The sequence below is a fragment of the Herpailurus yagouaroundi genome, unplaced genomic scaffold, assembly GCF_014898765.1.
Source record: "Herpailurus yagouaroundi ecotype Mexico unplaced genomic scaffold, PumYag 160, whole genome shotgun sequence".
NCBI lineage: Eukaryota > Metazoa > Chordata > Mammalia > Carnivora > Felidae > Herpailurus > Herpailurus yagouaroundi.
The window spans coordinates 30,474,623-30,493,016 of NW_024412401.1; the positions used below are offsets into that span (position 1 = coordinate 30,474,623).

At 36.0% G+C, this 18,394-nt stretch overlaps 1 protein-coding gene across 6 annotated transcripts in view; it reads left to right on the top strand.

Annotated features, from left to right (window-relative positions):
* Positions 1-18,394, top strand: part of FSD1L (fibronectin type III and SPRY domain containing 1 like) — a 74,715-nt gene that overhangs the window by 36,062 nt on the left and 20,259 nt on the right. For 4 of the 6 annotated variants that reach the window (XM_040481883.1, XM_040481886.1, XM_040481882.1 and 1 more), the window contains 6 exons: positions 1,464-1,486; positions 6,024-6,145; positions 8,318-8,527; positions 10,498-10,596; positions 14,783-14,912; positions 15,534-15,566. In XM_040481883.1, the coding sequence (XP_040337817.1) occupies positions 1,464-1,486; positions 6,024-6,145; positions 8,318-8,527; positions 10,498-10,596; positions 14,783-14,912; positions 15,534-15,566 (617 nt within the window). The remainder of the gene's footprint in view (positions 1-1,463; positions 1,487-6,023; positions 6,146-8,317; positions 8,528-10,497; positions 10,597-14,782; positions 14,913-15,533; positions 15,567-18,394) is intronic. The other 2 variants (XM_040481885.1, XM_040481884.1) reach the window with 1 other exon arrangement.

Consider the following 18,394-nt stretch of genomic DNA (forward strand, 5'->3'; position numbering starts at 1 on the left):
TAAATTTTTTAAATGTTTATTAATTTTTGAAAGAGAGACAGAACACAAGCAGGGGAGGGACAGAGAGGGAGGGAGACACAGAATCCAAAGCAGGCTCCAGGCTCCGGGCTGTCAGCACAGAGCCCGACGCAGGGCTCAAATCCATGATCTATGAGATCATGACCTGAGCCCAAGTTGGATGTTTAACTGAATAAGCCACCCAGGCACCCCAGGACTAAAATTTCTTGATAAAGGGAAGAGAATGATTAGTATACAGGTCTCACAGTTGATTCTGGTAGTGCTGGTAATGTGTCATATGCTGATGTCCTAAATGTCAGTTCTGGTTTTTTGTGTAGAAAGATATTCAGACCAGGATATTTTGGATGGGTATAAAAATGACCAATACCAAATAAGAACAGTATTAGAACTGAAGAGGAGAGGCAGCAGAAGCATTGCTATATACATCAAATTAGTGTTCAACTAAATTGAGTAACTATTAGTATTACCATGTGCCAGGCGTTATGCAAGGCCTAGGATTAGAGTGTAGAGCAAAACAGCTATAGTTTACATTGGATGTATTATTGTTAATTATGGTGGTCAGTGTGGGGGAAAAAAACTTTTGTTAAATATATTACATTCTATGTAAATGTGAAGGGGACAGCAGTTTTTGTGTGTATTTTTTATTGTTTTTCTGTATAGTCTATAGCACCAAGTGATAGCTCTTTCTTTCCTAAACTTGTGTTAGCATTCTCAAAAAAAAAAAAAAAAAACAAAACTAAAAATACCCAAACATATCTCATGCATAGTAGGTTTAAGTTAGCAGCTTCTGTATCATATCAGGGAAAGACCCTATTGCTACAAGTATTTCTCTGGTTTCTCCTTGTCTGAATTTTTGTCATTACAACTTTACTCTTTTGGATAAAGGATTGTAGAACTGCAGCCCAGTTTTATATGTTAGCAGGCAAGCTCTCAAAATACAAAGTCTTTGCCCAGGGAAGGCATATAGAGAAAACTTGGAACAACCATGATGAAATGGTGAAAGATCACTGAAGAAAAATTGGAGAACAAATTTGACATGTATAAGAAAACCATTAGATTGCATAGAAATGTGTGCCCCATGAAGGAGATTGATTGTTCTAGTTGAAGAGTGTCAGACTGAATGCAAGTGGAGGTGTGCTTTGATAATCTTAAGGTAAGGAAAAACATTTATAGTCATCTGGAATTAGTTTGAAGTGTTAAATTTTCCTCCTTTTAAGGTGACTTATATGGGGTCTGGATTTCTTTTTTTTTTTTACTATAATTCTAACATCACGTTGTGCAAGCTGATATGAACTGTATAGATTTCCTGTAATACATGTTTTGATGACTGTGAAACTAATCTATTCCAGGGTTTATATCCTAACTTTTCTTGCATGTCACTGCCATTGAAACTTGCATGAAAAACACTAACTGCCTTCTTTCTCTTCTCCCTGATTTGCTTCAAGGCTGCCAGACAGATCAAGGATAGGTATGGTATACAACCTACATTTTTATATGTGTCAATATTGAAGTCAGAAATGAAATTCAAGAACAGTTTCTTACTAGACTTTCGTTGGTTAAAATAAAAATACCTAATATCCAAGTATAAAAAAAGAAAATGTCTTCTGCATATCTTCTGGAATAAACAATATATCAGCAAGATTAAAAAAAAATTAGTTGTGGGCAATTATGTACTTCCAAAAGAATTTCATTTCTGGTATAATATAGTTAGTTTTAGTACAGTTCTTTAATTAGCTATGAATGGTTGGGAACCCATTTTGGATAATTAAAAAATACATATTTCCTGGAATGTATTTTTTTGTTCATAAATTTTATAATTATGTCTTATTTTCTGAGAAGTCATAGCATTTTTAATAGTCCTCAAGAGCTAAAGCTCTCCTACTTCACTGCTCTCCTGTTTAACACCTTTGTATTCTCATTCCATCCTGTTCCTGGTGCCATCTCTTTCTGTTTCTCATGCCACTCCTATTTAGTGTGTGGGAAGAGAAAATTAAAATGATGACTTTGTTTTAAGAGGTCTTTCTCATTGATGGAGACAGGATTAAGAAAGGTAATGTAGTACTGGCTGTAATGAATACACCAAAGGGCTAAAAGAGCTGCTAGCAGTTTTGGATTGGGTTACCACAGAAGGGATGGTTTTGCTCTTCCTGGCTAATCACTACACATTGAATAGTGAGATTATCACTTAAGGTTTATTCCTTTGAGGATTATGAAATTTGCTGAAAGGGGTAGCTCTTCAAAGCACCACTCTGAATCCTAGATTAAATTATTTATTCTTCATCAGATAATTCACAAAATTATTCATCATGGGTTGTGTGAAAACCAGTGTGTCTATTGTTAATCTTGGCTGAAGTCTTCAATTCTGTTTTTCTGATGGCCTATTATTTGACTAGAGGCAAGAGTCACATGCCAGTCTTTAGCACTCTTAGCACAGATGTTAGTTTTTATATATTTTTGGTATATTTTATATCAGGGAGTGATTAAAGACGTGGGTCATTCTTATCAATCCTGCTTGTGGAAAGGTGATTATGAGAATTTGAAGGTGAGAAGTATTGACTGTACAAAGGAATGGGTGCTAGATAGGTCAGTTTTTTGGATAAGGTAGAATTGGGTTGTATCTGCTGGAATTCGGTATGAGTAATCCATCTTTCAGTGTGGCTAGATCATTCTCTTTAGCCACCTACTCCACTCTCCACTCTGTCTTTCCCTGGTCTCTAATTTTCTGGATTAGAAGTCATTTCCTAATCAGGCTTTTGGCTATCCAAAGACTTTTTATGAGAGCCCTTGCAAGATCTTCTTTTGTTCCTCTCCTAGGAATCTATATGGTTCTGTGCTTCCAAGAATCCTTTTCTTACCCCTTACCTCTTTCTCTGTCCAGATATGTTTGTCAGAATTTAATGCTCATTTTTCATGGCTGAATGCAAAGCTTTAGTGAAGCTTAACTTCTTTGCCCCTTAAAGCCTACTTCTTGGCTTGATTTCATCAGTTTCTGAGTGATATCAGCAGTCAGGGTTCCTTTTCTCTGTCAAAGCACATTTTTTTTTTTTTTTTATCAAAGTCTATACATTATTTATTTTGGCTACCTACAAAATTTTTACTCACTGCCTGAGAACTTCTGGGTCTTGGGCTTAATGTTTTAAAACTTCATAATGTCCAGGTTTCTCTGATATAGATATTAGGTGCTCTCTCAGGAAACAAGCTTCTAGAATTCCATCATTGCCATTTATGATATAAAAATAATTTAAATATATAGTCAAAATAAAACAGTTTCTATTGAGGGAAGAAGTGGCATTTTAAGGAAAAGTGTGTACCATACCTGACCAGGGAATCAAGTATATACAATTGAAAGGGAATCAAGTATATACAATTGAAATTGAATATTTATCATTTGTTGTGATAGAGGTTATGCAGGAGAAACAGTGAGAGTGACAGTTAAAACTAGCAACTGAAATGAAAAGATAATACACATCAGATCTCTGTAACTTTACAGATCACTAGTATGTACTTCTGGGTGCTTTTAGTAATGTTGTAAGATGATTAGTTGAGGTTTGTTGTGGATTTCTGGTTCTTGAAAGAAAGGGATCTTGAAAGGGTAGGTCAAGTTAATTAGGTAGATACTTTGAGGAAATGAAAGTGCTCGTGCATATATTTTGCAGTTATTTTGTCTTTGTAAAAATAAAACTAAGGGGAAAGGATCCTTATATTCAGCTTGTATTATAGGAAGTAAACCAAGAAAATCAAGGTGAATTAAAACAGCCCTGATCACAAGGATCTTGTAATGTAGAGAATTATCTAGGATTGTAGATTGTTGGTTTGGGCTTTCAGACACAATGGTCTAAATTTATTCAGTTTAAAAGTAAAAAATTTGTTCAGTCTTTTGAAAGATTATAGCATTGTTGTACATCTGTGTTGATTTAAGGAGACTGAAATCTTCATTGACCAGAAAATAAAGGTTATTCTTGTTTTTTAGGTTTTGATAGACCTTTCTAATGTACTTTTGGGGGACATTCTTTTTCTTTGAGGCCATAGTGATTAAAATCAAGTTTTGTAGATAAAGTTTCAGATTTAAATTCCCTAAAATACTTTCGGATATTTTTTTTGAATAGTTCTCAAAAAACATTTAAATAGGTTTAGAAGCATCCAAGTAGGTTCAAACCCATTTATTGATTCAGTAGTCATTTACTAAGTACCTATCTGAATATAGCTCTTTCAGAAGTCTTCAAATCACAAGATACTTGGGGCAGTAAAGAACAAACTAAGTGGGGCACCTGGGTGGCTCAGTCGATTAAGCATCCAATTGTTGATTTGGCTCATGTCATGATCTCACAGTCACGAGATTGAGCCCCTCTCAGGCTCTTTGCTGGGCATGGATCCCACTTCAGATTCTCTCTCTCTCTCCCTCTGCCCTTCCCACTCACATGCACACTCTCTACAAAAATAAATAAATAAAAGAACAAAGTAAGACTGAGCCTTTGTTTCTAACTTTTTATTGATATCACCTGAAATTTAAGTATTGAGAACCAATAACTTAAAGTAATGTGTGTGAAATATTCAGCATTGTGCTTGGTATTCAGTGAGTTCCCTTTCCCATAAATTGTATTTCACTATAGCACATTCTTCTTGATCAATAGATCAGCTGTCATTGTTATTAATAAAATAATTACTTTCCTAGTTAAAAAAAATTTTTTTTAACGTTTATTTATTTTTGAGACAGAGAGAGACAGAGCATGAATGGGGGGAGGGTCAGAGAGAGAGGGAGACACAGAATCGGAAGCAGGCTCCAGGCTCTGAGCCGTCAGCACAGAGCCCGACGCGGAGCTCGAACTCACAGACCGCGAGATCACGACCTGAGCCGAAGTCGGACGCTTAACCGACTGAGCCACCCAGGCACCCCTACTTTCCTAGTTTTAAAATGAAGTAAACTAACTGAATACAGCATCCATTTGGCATTTTTTATCCCAAAATAACTGAAGATAGCAAGTTTGATATCTTCCCATACCACGTATCTCTGGGTAGATTTGGCAGATTTGAATGACTAGGCCTAGCATTCCCTTTGTTCCTCAACTCTATTTACTTCTCCCAAATTGTGTACTAGCAGGACATCATCCGTGAATAGTACTTTTGTATCATTCTTTGACCAAAGATGATAAGGGGTGTTACTTTGTTATACTTGTGGAAACTTATTGTAATATAAAAAATTGAAATTTGAGATAAAATGGCAAATTAATAGAATATAAGAATTTCTTTTAATCTCCAGTTTTAATTGACAGAACAGTTCCCCCATACTTTGTGTAAAATGAGGTCTGGTATGGCTTCTTTCTTTTTTTGTTTTGTTTTTAATACCATATTCATCTAATAATGTGTATTGGACTGTTATTTCCATGGCATATGGTTTCACAAGGCTGTTTCTCCTTATATCCTTCTGTTTAGCTGATTTTGATGCATCACAGCGACACCTACTAACATGGTTTTCAAAATTGTGATTTCACTTCTCTCCTTTCTCATCCATGGCCCATCTTTAGCAGCTGCCAGGTGCACAATATTTGGTCAGTGTACTTTTACTCTTATTTGAGGATACATGGAGTAGTTGTGACTACTAAAGAGAGCATGCAGTTCATGATCTGGCACGTGAGAAGGGGTGAGGTTGGCATCAGGAAGTCAGTGAGATTGAGCGTACAGAGGCTCAGATCCCTGTTGAGTCTGCTAATGATGATTTTATATGGGATATTTTCTCGAGATATTTTTATTTGTGTACAATTTTATAAAACTGCTGGAGGAAAGTTGCTTTAAGTTATATTTGAATGTCTAAAATTAAAAACATTTTACAGTTTTTTATTTAGTTAATTTCGAGAGACTCTGAGAACAAATTTATTTTTAGCTTTGTTACCTTTGTTATAGTTTCTGATATTACTAAAGTGAAATAACTTCTGTCTTTTCATTTATAAATTAAATATGGTATACTCCCCATTCTTTTATTTTTAAAAGTATATTTTTGTTTACCATAGAGTAACAATGGCTTCAGCCTTTCGCCTTTCTTTGAAACCAAAGGTCAGTGACAACATGACTCATTTAATGGTGGATTTTTCTCAGGAAAGACAGATGCTGCAAACTTTGAAGTTTTTGCCAGGTAAGTGTGTGTGTGTGTGTGTGTGTGTGTGTGTGTGTGTGTGTGTGTATATAAAATGTAAGGTGGTTTTTTTGGTAATGAACTTTGAAATGTATATATTAAAGAAGTGTAATGTGGAAATTTTTTTCTTTTTTTTTTTTTTAACGTTTTTATTTATTTTTGAGACAGAGAGAGACAGAGCATGAACGGGGAGGGGCAGAGAGAGAGGGAGACACAGAATTGGAAGCAGGCTCCAGGCTCTGAGCTGTCAGCACAGAGCCCGACGCGGGGCTCGAACTCACAGACCATGAGATCGTGACCTGAGCTGAAGTCGGACGCTTAACCGACTGAGCCACCCAGGTGCCCCATGGAAATTTTTTTCTTTAATCAGCGAAGGAATAATTAAATTTCCTAGTCTTTACTTTTAGAGAATTACTTCCCTGGTAGTAAAAATTCTGTTTTAAGAATCCGTCAAAGGGATATCTTTTATTGCTAGTTTGGCAGAGAGAAGCAATGATAGTTAACAGTGAGTTTTAGGGCCAGACTTAGATTTGAATCCTGGCTGTCATTTACTTGCTGTGAACCTTGAACAAATTATTTAACTTTGCTTCATTTTTTTCATCTATAAAATGTGATGGTATTCTTCTAGGGTTTGTGTAAGGATTAAATGAATTGAAATCTCTAAATCTCTTGAAAGGAGTACCTGGCACATAGTAAACACTCAATGCATATTAGCTGTTGTAATTACCAGTATAGTTGTGGTTATTGGCTCAGATGACATTTTATTTCCAGTAAGAATATTAGTATGAGGATATTTCAGTAGCCAAAACCATTTGAAATTGAGTCTCAAATTATTTTCCACATATGTGAGAGAGCCAACTAGGGACCTTTTGGCTAGTATTCTCTTTTTAGCTCACATCAAGTGATGGTGTTAGGCTGGTAGCTAAAACAGTTTGGACATGGTGGATTGAAGGAGCAAGTGCTTTTTTACTTACTTACAGGTGCTTTTTACTTACAGGTTCTAGTTAGAACTGACCTTTAGTTTTTGGAGGTTAGCTGAAAAGACAGATTAGTAGTCATGAAACTATAATGGAACTAATAAAGGTAGCATAAGTGAAGTACAGTAAAACCTTGGATTGTGAGTAGCTTGTTCTGCTAGTGTTCTGCAAATGAGCAATGATTTCTAATAAATTTTAACTCGATAAATGAGTGATGTCTTGCAATACGAATAGTGTGTGACCCCAAATGTCACATGATCACAACTGAGCCAATAATTCTTGAAATTCGCCTTGATCTACGGGTGCTATAGATTACAAGCATGTTCCTGGAACAAATTATGCTCACAAGCCAAGGTTTTACCGTATTAACTTGTGTGGGCCAGGTCAGAAGTTGTAAGTAAGTTTATAGAAGGAAAAGATGAGAGAAGGAGCCATAGATGTAGAAGAAGAAATGATACTTCAGGATACTACAGGATATCTACCTGTAAATTGGCCTTTCAGAATTACTATTGTCATTCATACTACTTTTTTTAATTAAAAAAATTTTTTTTTAGTGTTTATTTTTGAGAGAGAGAGAGACAGAGTGTGAGTTGGGGAGGGTCAGAGAGAGAGAGAGGGAGACACAGAATCCGAAGCAGGCTCCAGGCTCTGAGCTGTCAGCACAGAGCCCGATGAGGGGCTCAGACCCATGAACCATGAGATCGTGACCTGAACTGAAGTCAGATGCTTAACTGACTGAGCCACCCAGGTGCCCCTACAATTCTTTTATAAACAAGATTTTAAAAATACATAGAAAATATCTTAAATTATTATAATCATTGGATTCAAAGCAAGTTATTCTATTTTGTCAGTAGTAATTTCATCTATATTCTATAGCTGTTTGAAGTAACAGATTAAAAAATATGTGTTGAGAAGTAACAAGTCATTGTTGGTTCTTTATCCTTAGCATGTTTGAATTGCTTTTTGCCAAATAAGATTTTAATAAATTTTGAATACGTCTGTGAAAGAACTTTGAAACGAATTTTTAAATGGAACTTGGAAAAATAGTTACTTTGCATTTATAGGGTATCCTTTCTTGTAGCCTGATTCAATGGAACCATTCAAAAGCAACTTGAAGAAAGCAGTTTGAATGACAAACGTGAATATTGGATTAGTACTGTAGTAAATGAGAAATGAGCCTGTATTTTTCTTTCAGTTCCTAAAGCTCCAGAGATAGATCCAGTAGAGTGTTTGGTGGCTGACAATTCTGTAACAGTGGCTTGGAGAATGCCAGAAGAAGATAATAAAATTGACCATTTTATACTGGAATATCGGAAAACTAATTTTGACGGACTTCCACGTGTAAAGGATGAGCGATGCTGGGAGATAATTGATAATATTAAGGGTACTGAATATACACTATCAGGTAAAATGACTGCATTTTATGAATTTCTCAGAAAGTAAATGTAATTGTGAAGAATATTTTGAGTTACTTTAGATTTTTTTTTTAAGTTTTATTTCTCTTTTTCAAAGAGAGCAAGAGAGCACGCATGAGCTCATGGGAGGGGTGGAGAGGGAATCCCAAGCAGGCCTGTGCCGTTAGCATGGAGTGTGATGCGATGCTCAAACCCACAAACCCGAGCTGGAATCGAGTCAGAGGCTTAACCAACTGAGCTACCCAGGCTCCCATTGAGTTACTTTAGAAGATGAAATTAAGTTTCTTTAGCCAGGTTTTTTCTATATTTGTTATAGAAGTGAATTTCTCTTATAATATCAGGAAAACTTTCATTTTAACTCCTTCCTGATATTTTCAGTTTGTTAAAACAATGTATGTAAAACAAACATGAAGGAGTGTTTTGGAAACAATATTTCAGAATAATATCAATTTTAACCTTGGTTTTTTTTTCTTTTGTTTTTTATTTTTTTAAATGTTTTTATTTATTTTTGAGACAGAGACAGAGCATGAGCAGGGGAGGGGCAGAGACAGAGGGAGACACAGAATCCAGAGCAGGCTCCAGGCTCCGAACTGTCAGCACAGAGCCCGACGCGGGGCTCAAACTCACAGACTGAGAGATCATGACCTGAGCCGAAGTCAGACACTCAACCGACTGAGCCACCCAGGCACCCCTAACCTTGGTTTTTTAACAATAAAAAAGCTGTCAACTTTTTAGGTGTATGTACTACCCCTGCATTTCAGTGGTTCTATAAATACTGTTGCTTTTACCTTTTTATGATTATCTTCACAGTAATACTTACAGAGCTATGACTTGGTATTAGAAATTTGTGTGTTAGCCTTTTCTTTCAAAAGGTGTCTCTATGTATAGGGGACTTTGGCTATTTTAAGTAGCCATATATTTCTGGAGTAGTTCAACACTTGTTATGCATGAGCAGTAACATTACCATTGTTGAGCACTTACCACTTGTCAGCTGGGCTGAAGTGTATTACATAATACGTCTCATTTAATCAGTATAGTACATCTCATTTAATCTTTATAATTATGAGGTTGGTTTTATCATTTTTATTTTACAGATACAAAAACTCGTTCTGTCAAGTTGTTGATGGTCCCTTAGCTAGTAGTTTTTGGACTGAAGTTTTAAAGATTTTATTATTTTTCCAAAGTAATCTCTACAACCAGTGTGGGACTCGAAGTTATAACTCCGAGAACCAGAGTTGCATGCTCCACTGATTGAGCCAGCCAGGCATCCCACGGACTAAGATTTTAATCTAGACATGACTAACTTCAGAGTTTTACTGTTAATCCCTATGCTTTACTTTCTCTTTAAATTCATTTTTCACATAAAAATACAGTGTTTCATAAATATTAAAATTCTTTAGGGTGTCTTCTTTCCAGAAATTGAGTATGTTACTTTAAATTGTAGGGGCGCCTGGGTGGCTCAGTCGGTTAAGCGTCCGACTTCGTCTCAGGTCATGATCTCATGGTTCATGAGTTTGAGCTCCATCTCTGGCTCTGTGCTGACAGCTCAGAGCCTGGGGCCTGCTTCTGATTCTTTGTCTCCATCTCTCTGCCCCTCCCCCGCTTATGCTCTGTCTCTCTCAAAAATAAATAAAACATTAAAAAAATTTTTTTTTAAATATGTCATTTCTCCTTGAATGAGACATTACTTTTAACTTGAGAATACCTTTTTTATCACTAGGTTAAAAAAGAAAAAAACATTGATTAAACTGTATTATTTATATTTATTTTGAAGAAAGTAAGAAATAAATCATGATTCCTCTTATTTTTGGCATTACCACTGTTTTAACATAAATTTATACTCTTGTGGAGTAAAGAGAGAGTTCTCAAGAGGGAATATGTCTGTTTGAAGGTTCATACTCCTACTTTGGGAGTAGATCCCTTTAATTTTCATATCTGAAAACCATTTTCATTTTTTCAGGCTTAAAGTTTGATTCAAAGTATATGAATTTCAGAGTTCGAGCTTGTAACAAAGCTGTAGCTGGAGAGTATTCTGATCCAGTGACTCTAGAGACCAAAGGTAAGATTGTAGATATTTATACAGCATAAAACAAAACTTAACATCCGAAGTTATTCAAGACTGGGACAGGAAGCATTTCATGTATGGTAGCATTTCTTCCCTATGGTGTGTGCATGCACATACATACTTGGAATTCTCAGTAGTAGGAATTTTAAGATGGGGAAATTAGGACTATACTATTGGTTTTCATTAGTTCTTCTTTTATGATGGTATTCAAATAGGTAAAATAGACTGAGGTGATGGCATTGGATCCTGTGGTGTGGGTGCTTTACAAATTGCAGTCTAGTATGAATACATAGGCATCAGTGAGATTTGCCCACAGATTTCTCAGGGAATGGATTATGGCTCAATAATGGGGAAGTACCATTTCAGTTTAGTTCACGTACTCTCTGTTTTCTTAAACTTTATTGTAGAAATTAACATTTGTATATTTTATTAATGTTTAACAAAGCACTCTCACACTTTTCCATTTGATCATTAAAACCATCTTGAGGGATCGGTAGTTTAAATATTATTGATACCCATTTTGCAGATGAAGAAAGTTTACATATGTTAAATGACTTGCCCACAATCCCTAGAACTAACTTGAAAAGGTGTAAAGAATCTGTTTCCAAATTCTGTGCCAACCCTTACTGTGGGCCTAGAACCAATTCAGATTTAGTTAAAACTCTCTAGAATAACATATTTCAACATGGAACATTTTTGAGGTATTTACCATTTGGAAGGCCATAATGCTAGAGATCTTGTCATTTGTGAGATGGTAATTGACTGGATTTACCGCAAGAATCAGATTCTACACACTGTTGAAGTACTTCAGCCTTTAGGGGTTCCACTGACCTTCAGTTCACATAGCATTTGAATAGGTTTGTGTGCCAGAGTTTGATATGATTTGGAAGTGATATAAAAATATTATATCAGAATAGGTGCACCTGGGTGGCTCCGTTGGTCAAGTGCTGACTTCGGCTCAGGTCATGATCTCGCGGTTCGTGAGTTCAAGCCCCGCATCAGGCTCTGTGCTGACATCTCAGAGCTTGGAGCCTGCTTCAGATTCTGTGTCTCCCTCTCTCTCTGCTCCTAACCCACTCGTGCTCTGTCTTTCTCTGTCTCTCAAAAATAAATGAACATTTAAAAAAATTTTGTTTAAAAATACTATATCAGAATAAAGCAAAATGTGAAGGCTGTAAATTATTGACAAGACAAATTCAAAAGAAAATGTTTGCATCATAAAGGTAAAAAAACTAAATTGAGTAATTTTTTTGGATTAGCTAATGTTTTTATTGGAGAACTATAGATAACTTAGCCAAGAAATGGTTACTCTGAGTTACTTGTTATTAAACTGATACATGACTGTGATTTCTTGAGAGATTTTAACCATTTCAAGGTATAGTTATAGATAATCTTTACACAACTTGAACTGTTTTGATCCCTGTCAGGTAAAACTGCATTGTTACTATTATTCTTCCTCAGAAGTATTGTATCTTTTTATTTCTTTTGTTTCTTCTCCTTTACCCTTTATATTTAGTCACCAAACTTGGACCTGTACATTTCTATGCAAATTCTACAGATTCAGGAGAATGAATAGCTGGCTTTAAGTTTCCTTGGAGCTGGGCTGGCTGGTCCTGTTGGCAGGGTCTGGATCTTAGTAGTCAAATTCTTGATCTTGGTGTTTGTAGAGTTGCTTTTAGTCTTTTTAAGAGTTCTCACTGGGTAAACCCCCTGGGGTGGGGATAGACTGAAACTCAACCCTGAGGCCCACTAAACATTTAATTCTGACCTTCAGGGAGACCCAGAATAAAATTTGTCTCTTAAATAGCTATAGACCACAGCTTCTCTAAGGGTTATTCCATATCACTGGACTGGTAACTAATGAGGGCAAGAGCTCCAGAGGAAAAGTGTAGATGTTAAAAAAATGACATGTTGAACAATTGCTTGCTAGTTTTTTTGGCTTGCTGTAGTGCTTTTTGACCAACCATTGAAATACAGGTATGGAGCAGAGAATTGGAGGAAAAGGGAGAGAGCTGGAAGTTAAATAGTTGAAGCCTACCAGAATTTGATATCCTGTCTTTTAATGGTGCTTGATGTGGGAAATAGTGAACATTATTAATTTCTGTCTCCAATGTATGTAGCACTGTTCTTGTCATTGGGATTGTCACATATGATGAATATTGAAGTTCTAAATAACGGAATTTTTCTGTGGTTTATCCCTTCCTTTTAATGGTAAATGATATGATACTAATCACAAATTACTCTCTAGTTTCAAATGATAGTGGCTATGGTGTAATTTTAGAGTACCAAGAAAGCAGCTACCAATACAAATACATGAAACATAATGGTACTTTGATATTTTGGTACTTTGTTTTCACAGACTTTTAAAGCTATGGAAACTAATTCCTAGTTCTATTACAGAGATGATATGAGAGGCAGGACTGATGTTTGAGACCTCACTTTTGAGGACTGATGTGTTTTTTTCTTTTAAACAACACAGTATCCCTGTTAGCTTAGAGAGGCTCCATGACTTCATTGAGGTCCCAGAAAGGGGATAGTGTCCAAAAAAAAGGGGGGGGGGCAAAGAGATAGATTAAAGATTATACCCCTGGGATGGAAGCCCATGCCTTTCTGTCTGCATGTTGTGGTATTTAGTAAGTCTAGTCTCAGGTAGCTTGGAAGGGACACCTTTTCTTGCCACTCATGACCCCATCCTTCTTCATCACATTAAACATTAGGGAACAGTCTTAGGATTTTTTTCTTACCTTTTTTTTTTAAACAGCCTTAGGATTGTAACAAGTGGCTGAGAATTGATAGCACCTTAGAGTTATAATTTACTTTTTCTTTCTGTCCAGAGTAGGTACCCTCACATGTATTACCTAATAGCTAAGAGAAGCAGATTAGTTGGTAACTATGTAGTATATGATACCTTGCTTAAGGCAGAGATTCTAGGCATTGTATTTTAGAATATGAGGAGTCTGCATTACTCAGCTTAATCAATATATTTTAATGATTTACCGTCAATTTCCAAAGAGAGAAGATAATACCTTTGTTACACTGATTTCCTAAAGTAGGAATTCTGAATAAGTTTTCTGAGTAGGATAGATAGTTCCCCCAAATACCAAATAATTTAAAAAACATAGTTTTGTTTCATTTTTTAAAATTATTTTTAAAATTTGAGTACAGTTGGCACAATGTTACATTAGTTTTAGGGGTACAACATAGTGATTCAACTTCTCTGTAGTTCCCCCAAATGTAGCTACTATCTGTCACCATATAATGCTATTCCAGTCCCAGTTACTATATTCCTTATGCTGTGCCTTTTTCCCCCATGACTTTGTTTTCATGTATTTTGATTTGTTTTCATTTAAGTAGTCTTTTCCCCATCTCTTTGCCATGTAAGTCACCTCTAGCTCTATCAGCTGGCTCGGTTTCCTTGTTCCTGTGCCTATTTCTGTGTGCTTTTTTTTTTTTTTTAATGTTTATTTTCAAGAGACAGAGAGACAGAGAGAGACAGAGTGTGAATGAGGGAGGGGCAGAGAGAGAGGGAGACACAGAATCTGAAGCAGGCTCCAGGCTCTGAGCTGTTAGCACAGAGCCCGATGCGGGGCGTGAACTCACAAACCGCGAGATCATGACCTAAGCTGAAGTTGGATGCTTAACTGACTGAGCCACTCAGGCACCCTCTCTGTGCTTTTTAATTCAAAACTACTGAGAGTTTAACTATGAAACTATTAAGTGTTAGAGCATCAGAGAAAATGTGTATGTGCCAGGCTGTGTAATTTTTTATACCACATCACTTTTTCTCCATCCTCAATTCCACCGGCTCCTCTTCCTATTTAGTTATAACAGTCAACTGATAATCAACTGATATTCTAATAGCAGAAAGTTGAGATTATTATGTGCTGATGGAGATTCCAGCAGAAGGAATAGCAGAAACACCAGAGGCCATGCAAGTACATTGTATTTGGTTGGAGCTACAGGATATGTAGAGAACAATAATGGGAAATAAAATAGGAGTTAGTAAATTACAGCCTTAACTTTGGGGACTTTAAATGCCAGCTAGCATTAGGAGTTTGAACTTTATTCTCTTATCTATGGTATTGAATAAACTAAGTAGGAAGATAATGTGGTGATAGTTGTGCTTCAGAATGTGGAGATGTTCTATATTTTTTAAAAATTGAAATCTTATTTTGGATAGCACTAAACTTCAATTTGGATAGCTCATCATCCCATTTGAACCTGAGAGTTGAAGATACCTGTGTAGAGTGGGATCCTACAGGAGGAAAAGGTCAAGAAAGTAAAATGAAAGGAAAAGAGAATAAGGGCAGGTAAGCTAGTTTATTAAACGTTAATCTGGACACGTACTTGTACATTGATTCTCATTTGACAATAACTTATGATGAAATTCTTATTCTATATATCAGTATAATTTGTGATGTGTTAGTAACATTGAAGTGAAGAATATAATACTGTTTATGAGTACTTGAATTTGTTATAACATTTTCATTACTCTTTTCCCTGATCTTCTTTTTACACATTTTATTTCAGTATTCCATTTCCTTAAAGTTGTATCTACGTAACTTGAACTGCTTAAGAGAGAAGTTCCTGAATTTTAGACTTATAGATCTCCTGTCTTACCTGAAGGTCTGCATGAAATGACAACTTTTAGCAATACAACCCCATTGTCTTGCCCCTGATTAGCAACCTTATGAACCAAAGAGGAAGGCTTTGGACCTTTTGCTGTCAGTCTTACTTAGACAGTCTCAAAGTATGCCTTTTTTAACAGAGGAAAATTTTGCTCAAACTGGAATAAAGTAATAATCACCGTGAGTTACAACAGTGAATAAAAAAAAAAAATTCTCAGCAGGCTTTTGATCTAATTTAATTATAAGCTGTTACATTTAAGTTGTAAAGCATTCTCTTAACAGTTGCCTATTTTTATCTAACAGTGTCCATGTTACTTCACTGAAGAAACATACAAGGTGATGATCTATGTGTGTCTGGTTCTAGGACTTAGTATATCTAGCTTGGCTGAATAACTTTAATTTTTCTTTTAACCAATAAGCAGAAGCCATTGCATCAGCCTTCGTAGGCTAAAATATTGCTCTGTGTAGACTGTCTGTATTGGTAGCTTATGTTTTGAATTTACAGCACTGTAGTACGCTGCATACTATTTGGATTATATTGTATATGGTAACAAAACAATGAGCCCTGCTTTTGAAGTCTTTCTTGAGTTTTTTTCCCTCATCTTATTTTTTTCTGCATTTACTTATACCTGGCATCTTTCTTGTGCTATAGTCAGTATATCTAACATTACAGCTTTGCTTTTATTTGTATTTGACATGAGGGAGGTTTGACGTGTTCTATATTGTATAATAATTATACAGTTTCAAAAGCATTTAATAAATAAAGTTACTCAAGTTAAGACAGTGCCCAGAAAGATGAATCGGTTCAAATTGCATGGTTAATAATGTGCTGATTTGAAGATACCACATATCTTTACCAGAAACCAGAATGTGTTACTTTTTCAAAATTACCTTCTTTTATTTTTTCTAGCTTATTTGCTCATTATTAGTGAAAGTGACTTCAGAGTTGGAATATTATAAATTGTAAAATGTTGCTGAATTTAATCGAGTGTATGAAGTTTCATTTGGTTCCTTGGAGATTTTTAGAGTGTTTGTATTTAGCAGTTCAGCTCATATTACTTCTCTTTCTCCTCTCCTTTTTTTTCTCCTCTCCTTTAAAGGGTATTTTATGTATGGAGTACTTCTGGAATGATATGCACATTTATTCTTTCCATTAATATTTATTCACTGTAGATGTTAGCTGGATGTGGTAGAGTTTGTAGGAATAAACACTCTTCTTGTCTTTAAGAAATTTGCCCTAACTTACATGTATGAGATATATATCTATATATAAGTAACAACACAAGGTAGAGATTATGGGTAATGGTAAGTGTGACAAAAGGAGTTGAAGAAGAAAGATAGCCTGAGCTGCCAGATATTAAAGTGGTCAGTTAGACAGTGCCAGGTATTAAAGTGGTTCACTGTCTAACTTTCTACCTGATTTCTAACTTTTACTTGATTGAAAGTAACAATCAAGCCTTTATTCACTTACTATGATAGTTTAAGCAAGAGGCCACAAAGGAAAGAGTGCTAGCTCTCCTCAGTGTTCCGTTTTTCCCAGCAGAATAGCACGGGTGAGGGTCAGGTAAATCAAAGCAGATTGCAGACGGTGGTTATCTGGAGGATCATCTCACTGCCAAGAGAGCCCCAAACAGAATGCTCTTCCTGTTGTTTTATGGACCTGTGGCCAAGAAGGAGGGAGAAGAGGCAAGGTTAGAGGTGGAAAACTATTGAGATTGAATGGAGAGAAGTATCTTCAGACCACATCAACTCACACCGCTTCTTTAAGGAGGTCTACTCAGAAGCAGCTGAAAAAGTCTTAGCTGAAGACCCCCTCTCCCATAAGGGGGTCTCTGAATAGAGGTGCCTAAGCTAGGAATGCAGATATGCATAGGATCTCTGGGTTGGGGTGGGGGAGGATTACATCTTCCTTAAGAAATTGTGGTGAACTAACTATATACCAAGTCTGGTATGGGAAAGGCAGCCCTCTCAGGCCTGTCACTAAAAGCGTTTTATAATCATTTATGGTTCAGCCTGAAAGATTACACATAGGATTTTGGCCTGGAGGTGGATTCCTCAGCAGAGTTATTTGGCCTGGTAAGATCTGGAAGATCTTCATTAAAGGAATGGCATTTAGGCTGGTTCTCAAGGAAGTGGAAAAACAAGTGCCATTTGGCCTTACATAAACTAGAGGAAAAGCACTGAAGCAGGTTGCCTGAGTTTAAGGAACACTGCTGCATTTAGCTGAATAGTGCTCTCTAGGGTGAGAAGGCTAGAAAAGCAGACTAGGACCAAATCAAGAAGTCCCTTAAATCCAAAGCAAAGTTGTTTGTAGGCAGTAAGGAAGTGCTTGAAGATTTTAAGGTAGCAGTATCAAACTTAGGTTTATGTGGTAACAGTGAATAAGATGAATTAGGTGGCAAAGAGATCATTTCAGAAGCTAGTAAAACAATCTAGAGGGCAGGTAAACAAAGAGCCTTAATTTACACAGTAGAGCTGCAAAGGTGTCTTAAAGGGGTGAGGTGGGAGGGGATTGTGTTTGACATCAGACAGTAATAGCTGTTGTACTTCTTGCAAAAATGGACTTTGGGTTGGAAGTCTAGAATGCTGCAATGGAAGAGTTCCCCTTATTTAACTTTTCTCTGAAATGTAAACTGCCACTCTTAATAGTTATGCCTGTTTGTCTTTTCTCCATGCTTTTCCCTTTATTTCTTTACTACTGGTAAGTTACAATTTTTTACTGTTTTTTAAATACAGGGATTCAATATAATTGAAATGTTATTTTTAAACATCTTCGGGTCTTGATTTGTTTTGAGTTTTTGAGATTTAGTGAAAGGCCTAGTACTGTCCCATTTATCCTATCATATAATTCGACATAAGGGGAGATCAGGTTGAATCTTGTAGGAGAAATGCTTTATAATATTTGATATTATCCTATGCATGGATTTGGGCATTGACTATTTCTCTTTTTTACGAAGAAAAGATTCAGAACAAAAATACTTACTGCTTATGAAAAGGTTATTTAGTTTTTATCATAATAAGATTATTTCTGCCATTTTAAAATTTAAATTTAACTGCAAGAAATGTAAGCTCTATAATCCATTATCTTTTTTGAATTCTTTTTTCTCTTCAGTTCTTTTGTTTTCCTTTTTAACTTGTCTCATTTTGGCATTGTTTCTTATTTC